At 45.9% G+C, this 10,497-nt stretch overlaps 1 protein-coding gene across 1 annotated transcript; it reads left to right on the plus strand.

The window, feature by feature from the left end:
- Positions 1–3,774: 3,774 nt before the first annotated feature.
- On the plus strand, positions 3,775–5,809 carry LOC119312006 (pentatricopeptide repeat-containing protein At5g56310-like). The gene has a single exon (XM_037587728.1). The coding sequence runs from the start codon at positions 3,787–3,789 to the stop codon at positions 5,215–5,217; it is 1,431 nt and encodes a 476-aa protein (XP_037443625.1). The 5' UTR covers positions 3,775–3,786; the 3' UTR covers positions 5,218–5,809.
- Positions 5,810–10,497: the final 4,688 nt, after the last annotated feature.

A 10,497-nucleotide genomic window follows, 5' to 3' on the forward strand; every position in this document is an offset into this window, starting at 1 on the left:
TTAGACAAGGACAGATTTCACTACATGTTAGTACTTGAGTGTTTGAAACGGCCAACGAGTACTACTGTTTCACATGCGTTCAGGTGGATACTGAAATGTGCTCTCGTCCGCTGTTTTGCTAGGCCTTTTTTTGTTCTCTTTCTTACTGCAGTCGTTGATAAGATAATTTACAAGTACCTCAGCATGCTTTTCAGGGGCTCATAGATATATACTGATATAGGATGCGGATTTTTAGAGCACCCGCTCATAGATATATACTGATATACTGATATAGTGTACTGATATATACTGATATAAGATGCGGACTTTTGCTAGGCCTTTTTTCTCACAATGTATTATTAAAGTCTATCGTACAAGATGTTCCAATTCTCCTTAATTATTTTTACTTACAAGTACCGGACTGTTCTTACAACGAAGACCATAGTTTGGGGGCAGAAAAGTGTTTATTTTCCTAGGTAGCAGCTTACAACTAGCTTGTTCATCCATTGAATAAATAGCTGTTGTCCATCTTGGTTGATGTGATTTTACTGCAGGAGTGAGCTTAGCAAGAGAGTGAATACTTTCTTGTTTTTCTGCTGCCTTTTCTTGTCCATCTTCTTATTCTTAATATACTATAATATTAGCTTTTCTTGATAAGAAAATAACACTCTACTTGATTGTATACTTGCAGGGCTCTTCAAAATGCATTCCAGAGGATTCAACATCTTGGAGATATTCGAAACGGGAAGAGAAAAAATGGCTCATGTCGACCGTATTTAGAGCATGTGGCCTTCTGATGTGTTCACAAATTTTCTGTCATGTGGTGTTTATTAATGAAGTGATGTTCACTTCTGAAGCAAAAATGGTGTTGCAGTCTGGTTGCATGTAGCCTGAACCAAAGCTATATTATTTTCAGGTAATTTCTAACTTGCAACTACAATTCACATATGCATATATGTTGTATACAGCCACGGTTCATATATGCATGTTGGGTACACCCTCTGTTTCTATTTAGACGTACTTTGTGAGTAGAATCTATTTTGTCTATCTGCACATATACATTACATATCCACATGTTGTATACCTTTGGGAAGTGGGATCCACTTGATCCCACTTAACCCACATACTGGGTTGTTGGTTATAACCCACCAAAACGTGTTGGGATTAAGTGAGATGTGGTGGGACTCCCGCTATCAGTACCACCTGCAGCCAGATTGTTATCCATCACCGCCACAAAAAAAGAACAACCAATTCTCTTTGGACCGTAGCTTCAAACAAAATCACCCTGTCAAAAAAAAGATGAAGAACAAAAAGCATAAACTCAGAAAAGACATACTAGAAATCCGACTTGCAGAGAAAAAAAATACACAAAACAAAAAAGGGAGGATGAGGCCAATAACTACTACCTCCGCACCAAAATATAAGATGTTTTTTATTTTGCATAAGGCATACAAACATCTTATAGTTTGTTATGGATGAAGTAGCTACCTAGCCTACCTACTAGGAACACAAAAATACATTAGATCCCCTTCGTCGGTTAGTGTGCACCAAAAGATGAGGTTTTTCAGTTCTACAATGTGTGCACCGAAGGATGAGGTTTTTTCAGTTCTACAAATTGAAACCTAACCGCATACAAATTACTGATAATGAGTACCCCACATAACACATAATATGAAGGGGAAAACATAGCTAAATGCACAACCCAGTATACAAATTACTGATAATGAGTACCCCACATACAAATTACTTGGGCAAAAAAATTGAGCTCCACGGGTATGCTGAACTATGAGTCAAGACGATACTGTGAAATTAGTGCAAGCATGATGAAGCAATCCCCCACACAAGCAAAAGGATCTAACGAGCGGCGACTAAACGGATGCAGGGAATGAAACCAAAAATATTGTCTGAGAAAATACTCAGATGAGAGCTGTGGGGGTTGGGGGAAATAGCTCGTTGTACCTCCAGCCCGGCCGGCGCCGACGACCAACTCCGACCTCATTGGCGAAACGTCTGGTGGCGGGAAGAAAAAACTCCGCCGACTCCTCTCCGTACCACTCTCTCTACTTCCTCCTGCTGCTCCGCGACAACTAGCCTTCCTCTTCCTAGGGCCGCTCACCGGCATCTTCCCGCTCTTTATAACATCACACCAGCCCCTCGCCGCTACTCGCCAGCGACTGTGACTCCCTCCGCCGCCTCCGACCATCCCTTCTCCATTGCAGAAATGATTTCTTCACACGGGTGGCCGACCGGTGGCCGACCAACCACCTTGGTCAAAATGGATACGGGTACGGACCAACACCCGCTATGCCCGGTCCATTAGCCCAAAAACCGACGGAAGCCCGACACGCGCCACATGAGACAAACAGAGCGAGCAAGGCAAAGATTCGTGGCTAATTTTTTTTAAATAATATATTTTCTTTATTAATTTGCACAAATATTACACCGATATTTTTATTTTCAAAATAATATCCAATCAGCCAGCAGCAAGCCGATTGGCCCTAGTCGGCCAACCGCAGACTGATTGGCCTCCTGTCGGCTTACAGATGGCTGATAGGCCAGTCGGCCAGGAGGTGGTGAACCTGTCGGCCAGCTGTGGGCTGATTGGATCCTGTCGGCCAACTGTTAGCTGATTGAATTATTTTTTTGTTGTTCCATTAATATTCCGTAATAGTTCGTACTATATGTGGATGTGAAATATTTAGGTGTGTTAGTATTTGAAGTTGCTCCGGCAATATCCGAAATATATGTAGATGTCAAACATTTAAATCTGTCAATATTTGTAGTTGCTCCCGCAAATATTCGTAATATATTTGTACTCTGTGAAATTGTTTTGTTGCTCCGTCAATATTTCATAATAATCCGTACTATATGTGGATGTGAAATATTTAGGTGTCTCAGTATTTGAAGTTGTTCCGGCAATATCCGAAATATATGTAGATGTCAAACATTTAAATCTATCAATATTTGTAGTTGCTCCCGCAAATATTCGTAAGATATTTATACTTCTATGAATTTTTTTAGTTGCTCCGTCAATATTTCGTAATAATCCATACTATATGTGGATGTGAAATATTTAGGTGTGTTAGTATTTGAAGTTGCTCCGGCAATATCCAAAATATATGTAGATGTCAAACATTTAAATCTATCAATATTTGTAGTTGCTCCCGCAAATATTCGTAAGATATTTGTACGTGTGTGAAATTTTTTAGTTGCTCCATCAATATTTCGTAATAATACGTGGATGTGAAATATTTAGGTGTGTCAGTATTTGTAGTTGCTCCCGCAAATATTCATAATATTTTTGTAGGCGTGTGAATTTTTGTAGACCATTAATATTTCGTAATATATATACATGTCGAATATTTAGTAGTGCGGATATTTTAAGTTGCTGCTTAATACTTGTCTGCCGTTGTTGAAAAAAATATTATGTAAGCCGAGACATAGGCTGACAGGACCCAATCAGCCTACAGCTAGCTGACAGGGTGATGAGACCAATCAGCCTGCTGCTAGCTGACTAGGCCAATCGGATTGCTGCTAGCTGATAGAATTTTATTTTTGAAATTAAAAATATCAGCGTAATATTTGTGCAAATTAATTAAAAAATGTATTATTTTAAAAAAATAGCAGATTCGTGTACATCCGACGGCCATAAAAAACGGCCTGAAGTGAAAATAAAAAAAGCCGTCTGATTCTTTTTTCAGGGTGGGAAACGTCTGAAATTCATGCGTGGATAAATGAAATATTCTCTGAAACGAGGTGCGGGCTACTACTTGCTCTGAACTTCGCATTCAAACAGGCGCAAGGAAAATGGCCGCGTCATCTCTCCGCGGCGGCGGCGGCGCCGCCGCCGGCGCCGTAGTCCGTGGCCGCGGACACGTCAGCCTGTCCCTCCTGGCGGACCGCTGCTCCACCCTCCGCGGCCTGACCGTCGTCCACGCGGCCATGCTCGTCTCCGGCCGCATCGCCGACGACGCCTTCGCGGCTTCCCGCCTCCTGGACGCCTACGCCTCGCTCTCCCCTCCGGCCGCCGTGCTCCGCCTCCTCTCCTCCCTCCCTTACGCCCCCAACTCATTCATGCTCAACACCTCCCTCCGCGCCCTCGCCTCCTCCCCCGACCCCGCCTCCGCCCTCGCCTTCTTCTCCCACCTCCGCCACTCCGCCGGCTCCTCCTACTCCCCCGGCAGGCACACCTTCCCCTTCCTCCTCAAGGCCTCCGCTCGCCTCCCTCTTCCCGTCTCCACGCAGATCCACGCGCTCGCCGTCAAGCACGGGCTCGACCGTGATACCTACGTTGCCAACGGCCTTGTCCGCGCCTACTCGGCGGCTGGACTCATTGGTGTCGCGCGGAAGGTGTTCGACGAATTGCCTGTTCGAAGCGTGGTGGTGTATACCACCATGGTATCGGGCTATGCGCAGAACGGGAGGTACCAGGACGCCGTGGGAGCCTTTGATGAGATGCTCAACGAGGGGTTCGAGCCCGGCGCCGTGGTGCTGGCATCCGCGCTATCGGCCTGCGCACGGTCGGGCGGGCTCGTGATGGGGCGGCGTGTTCATGATATCATGGAGAGGAGGGGGATGGCTGCGCCTGTGGGGGTGATCCTTGGCACGGCATTAGTCGACATGTATGCAAAGAATGGGGCGATCAAGGAGGCGGTAACGGTGTTTAAGGGGATGCCTGAGCGGCATACAGCAACATGGAATGCCCTGATCTCAGCGTTGGCACACCATGGGCATGGCAAGGACGCACTGGCGATGTTCCAGCAGATGCGCCGTGAGGGCGTGCCGCCAAATGCAATCACACTTGTCGGGGTTCTGTCAGCGTACTGTCACACAGGGCTGCTCGATGAGGCCCGCAGAGTTTTCGCATCTATGGAGGACTTTGGGGTGACTCCGAGCATCCAACACTATGGGTGCATGGTCGATCTCCTCGGCCGGAGTGGACTCCTATCGGAGGCTGAAGAGATGATACGTGGGATGACATGCAAGGCAGACACTATGATCTGGGGGGCTCTGCTTACAGCCTGCAAGAACCATGGCGACATTGATGTCGCGGAACGGGCTGTGCAAGAGATGCTGAAACTGGACCCCAACAACCATGGCGTGTATGTGGTGCTGTCCAACATATATGCAGATGCTGACAGGTGGCAGGACGTGGATAGGCTGAGGAATGTGATGAAGGGTGCACGGTTGTCAAAGATCCCTGGGTCGAGTGCCGTTGGTGGCTGTGGCAACGGCTGACCATGGCAGTGACGGAAGACGTGTGGGCTTCATTGCAGCTCAGTGCTCATCAGGAAGTTGCTTGCTGTTCATGAACAGATTGACTGCCAGTATTTTATCAACATCGTGAACTCAACCAACTTTTGCATCAGGGGGCTAGCAATACTAATTCTTTTTGGTGAGATACAGATGAGTTGCTCACCGTTGGGACCAAATTCAGCATTACAGCAGCAAGCCATCGCCTCATGCCACGAAAAATGGAACAGTGCATCAGAGAAGCCCCATAGAACTGCTTTTATTGCAAATAAGACCATCGTGAGTCACTAGATACACAATGATGGATAGTTTCTAGCACATCTTTTAATTTAATTAATTCCTTCCTTCCTACAATATGGCAATGTTCAGATCTTACCATGTCTCCATAAAGAACAAGACATGATGCAGGTTTATGTTTCCGTGTATTGGAACAATGAAGAGAACTATGAAGCTGTAGATGTATTTTTTTAGTTTCTTTTGCAGATTATTGGTTGATGCAATATTTAGTTTGTATTCTGATTGATTGTCTCCAAATGATGATAATATATTATGGGCCATATGTGAAGAACATCTTTTGCCCAGTTCGTATATTCTCATCTAGTGCATTCACCATTGTACTGGTATAGTTATTTGTTCAGATGTATGCATTTTGTTGGTGTGATCCAGCATTCCTTAAAAAGGGTACGTATAGTGTCCTGCCATGCTAGATATTTGAGGTTTGGCTTTAATAAAAAACTTGGTTCTTTTACGTCAATCTCAATTACACTACTTCTGTTGTATATCTGGACTCTTTTGGTCAATGCAGATGATGTAAGTCTGCACCATGACAGATACTTTGGCATTGTGCCGTATGAAAAACATGCTTCTTCCATCCGGAACATGTGTGGTTATATTCAGATCATCGCTGCTATTCATGTGCCTGTGTTGAATGGTGTACTTACACTCTTCCCCAAAGATGCCCCTGACAACAGGCATGCGCATATCATTGTCCCAGTAGGCTGGAGATCACAGTATACCTGCTCAGCTAAAGGTCCACGGTATTTTTCTCTTTGTGATGTGCATCAGCTAGATAACGTTGTACTTCTCTAACCCTCTTAACCTCCTGTTGCAGGACGCTGCGTTTGTATCTGCAGACGAAGTGCACCGGTTTTTTCACACTGCCAGGTGACAAAGTATCTATGGAAACCAACGATGTGCTGTTGTCTCTCACCCTGCCAGCTAACAAAAGGTTGGTGCTGTGGAAACATTTCCAGCTCTCCACAAGGTAATGTCACCATGGCAGCTCCTATGAAAAATATTCTGTGATAGGTGCTTCACTCTCAGTTACACTACTTCTGTTTTATATTTAGACTATTTCGTCATTAATGCAGCTGATTCAAGTCTGCACCATGATAGATACTTTGGCACTGCACCAAAGGAAAACATGCTTCTTCCATCCAGAGCCTGGGTGGTTATGTTCAGATCAACGCTGCCATTCATATGCTCGTTTTGAATGGTATATTTACACTCTTTTCCAAGATGCCCTCGACAACAGGCATGCGTAGATCATTGTTCCAGTTGGTTGGAGGATCACAGTGGACCTGTTCAAGTAACCAGCCGCCCACAGAATTTTTCTCTTTGTGATGTTCATCAACAAATAATGTTGTACCAAAGAAGTTCCATGGTTTGCCACCCTGCCGGCTCACAAAGTATCTATTGAAACCAAAGAAGTGCCGTTGTCTCTCACCCTGCCAGCTAAGAAAAGGTTGGTACTGTTCTCACGAAATAAGATAGATGTTGTTAGCCATGCTGACTGCGGATTTTTCTGCGTCATGGATTGCAGTCATAGATCTTGGCTCAGTAAACTGGCCTAGCAACAGTGAACAAATAGAAAACTTAGGTTGTTTTTCTGGTCCAGATTAGGTATATGTCGCATCAATGAAGTACTTTTGATTGATTGGTAACAAATTGTAACACATTAGGGATCAAGCATAAAAATACTTGGTAGCTTATAATAGGATGGGAGTACAAAAAGCACAATATCATTACACGGTTTCTTCATGGGTTTGCTTCTGTTCATGTTTCAGGATGCCTGCGTGATTGAGGAGCGCCAAAACATGAGCAAGGAATTCATCTCCTTGCGCAAGCCATTCCATGTGCACCTTGACACTGTCTGATGGCACAATATGGATGATGATCTCGACCCAGAATTCGGCCATCACCTTCCAGCGGAGAACATCATCTTCTATCTTCTCCTCCAGCTCTTTCCCCAGCTTCAAGCCTTTAACGAAGATGGTATCTAAAATGCTATTATTGGTGGAAGTGGAACTGAGGATTTGTATCCCCGGGGCTGTTGCTGCTTAATATGCGAATTGTGGTATCGTCACCGACTCACCGTCGTTGCTTCTGGAACCATGGAGGACAGTATCTTCATTGCTGATGCTTTTGGAATCATTGACGACCTAGAGCAATCTATCCCTACTCGGCCTTCGCCTACAAAGCATCTGTCTTGGTTCCCGTTGCAGGCAACTGAAGTGAAACAGTGTGTCCGTAGAGTTCCCAGGAAGCAAATCTGGGAGGAAGGACATCAAATGTGCACAATATCTGGATAAAAGTGACCGCAACTTGCTGGTAGTTATCTGTGTGGAGCTTTCTTTCCTTCAAAGACTCAGTGTTGCAGTATTCGAGGCCCCACTCCCCTGACTGGCTTCATTGCTAGCCTTGCCTCGCCCGACTCCCCTGGCATCCTTTGCTCGCCGCCACCACCGCTACCACCGGCGACCTCAAAGCCATCTGCGATGGAGAAGCTGGCAAGATACAGTGGCCGCCTCACTACCAAGCCCACTGCAGGTCTCCCGACGATGGACAAGGTCAAGCTTGTCTTGCTGAAGAAATCTGGCGAACCCATCGATGAATCAACTGCTGCCTCTGTTGCCCTGAAGAAGTACGGAGATTTGTACCAGCAGCCGGTCATGGTCCTGATGGACGCCACCAACCCTACTCGCAAGACGGGGAAGAAAGTTGATGCGACTGCGCCTTCAACCGAGGGTGCCCATCGGTGAACGACCTACTCATGAAGATCAAGGATGGGGCTGCTCTTTGGGCCGGTGCCGGTGTGTCATAGAGCCATCACCCCCAAAACGTGGGATGTCCACTGGTTCGCTCACGAACATTGTAACTGCCTCCTAGGAGGATTGGAACCCAAACACTCTCTTTCCACTGCAGTGAAACGCAAGCTCTCTCGCGTTTTCTCGAAAAAAAGAAAAGAAAGTTGATGCGCCTGATGGGGAAGAAGCTCTGCTTGGGGAGGCTCTGGCAGGGGCTTGATCGTCTGTCTCTGCTAGTCTCCAGCGCCCCCACTGTTACCTATGTTAGATCTTCCACTTCGTTATCAGCTGCCCTCTGTTGGCTGCTGTCTCTGTTCCTTGCTTCGTGCTGCTGCAGCTCTGTATGCTGTGTTTGTGTCTTCAGATACTGGTGTCTGTTCACTACTGTTTGCAATGCCGGCTATCCCTTGGGCTGTTTGTTTGCCATTCGCGAAGACTGTTGTCCAAGAGCCTTGCAACGCCCCCACCGCGATGATCCCTGCAATGTATATACACCTAAACCCTATCGGGGAGAAAATACACCTGGTCAAATGAGAGAGAATACCGTGCACACCAAAATTCACAGAATCCTCTTGAGAAAGGATTGGGGGATCAACCATCTGCAGTATCACCTAATTCCTGCTTCCACAACAATCTCTGGCCACTGACCCATTATTCTCCAGAAGATGCACATTGGGCAATACAGGGGATTCAGATTTGAGTCCTACTGGGCAAGTCTTAATGGTTTCAAAGATGTGGTCCAAAAGGCTTGGTGCAAGCCTGTTTTTTCAACTGACGCTGTCAAGAATCTGCATATCAAGCTATCTAGGACCACAAGAGTACTGAAGCAATGGTGTAACAGTCATGGACAAGAGCAGGGGTTTAAAGAGAAGCTTGCAACAGAGGTGATTTTCCAATTGGATCTTGCTCAGGAGGACAGGGAGTTGACTCATGTTGAAAGAGCAATTCGCACCACCCTCAAAAAACAGATTGCTTGGGCTTGCAGAAATTGACAGAGCTCGTTGGAGACAAAGATCAAGGGTTACCTGGATCAAATCTGGTGATGCTAATACCAGGTTATTCCACTTAAGGGCAAATGGGTGAAGGAGAAAAAAAATCACATGCCAGTGCTCTCCAATGACCATAGAATTCAGGTCAATGACCACCCTGAGAAAGCTCAAATTCTTCTGAACCATTTCAGCTCTCTCCTGGGTGAACCTACTCCAAGTGTGTTGGGCCTCAGTCTGGACTCTCTACAACCTCCCACTGCTAATCTGTTGCACCTAATGAGTTCTCCATGGATGAACTTAAGTCTACCATTTTTGCTTTGCCCGCTGAGAAAGCTCCTGGACCTGACGGCTGCATTGGGATTTTTATAAGATCTGCTCTACTATTGTCGGCATGGATCTGTTGAACGCTATTAACCAGTTGAGATTGCTCCAAGGTGATCACCGACACTTATTAAACTCCGCAAACACTGCCCTCATCCCAAAGAAGGGGGCATCTGTCTCTGCTGCTGATTACAGCCCATAAGCCTCATGCATAGCGTGGCTAAGATCCTAGGGAAGATGATTGCCACCAGGCCTGCTCTTGCCTTGCAATCTCTGGTGTCAAGCTGTCAAAGCGCATTTATCAAGAAGATATATATTCAAGACAACTTCCTGTTTTGTAAGAAACATTGTAAAGGAAGCCCACTGCAAGAAGAAACCCCTGCCGTTCCTCAAACTCGTCTTTGCCAAGGCTTTTGATAATGTTCATTGAGATTATCTCCTTAACCTGCTTTAGGCCTTTAGTTTCAGTGCTAGATGGAGGGATCTGAACTCCTCGCCTGCTACTTACACCTCTGGAGTGAACCTTAATGGAACCCCTGGGAAACCTTTCCATCACAGACGTGGGCTGCGACAGGGAGATCCGCTTGCCCCAATGCTCCTCATTCTAGCCCTCGAGCCACTGCAGTGAATCTTTGCCAAGGCTACTGAATGTAGACTTCTTTTGCCCGTCATGCATACAACATCGAAGATGATAGCCAGTTTCTATGTGGATAATGCTGCCTTCTTTTTAAACCCTTGCAAGAATGAAGTCAACAATGTCTCTGCTATCCTGAATTTTTTGTGGATCAGTCTCTCTGGCCTCAAGATAAACCTAGCTAAATGCATGGCCTTTTCTATCAGCTACCAGAGCCTGGATCTCGGAGATATTC

This window comes from Triticum dicoccoides, chromosome 1B (genome assembly GCF_002162155.2).
Source record: "Triticum dicoccoides isolate Atlit2015 ecotype Zavitan chromosome 1B, WEW_v2.0, whole genome shotgun sequence".
In the NCBI taxonomy this organism is placed as follows: Eukaryota; Viridiplantae; Streptophyta; class Magnoliopsida; order Poales; family Poaceae; genus Triticum; species Triticum dicoccoides.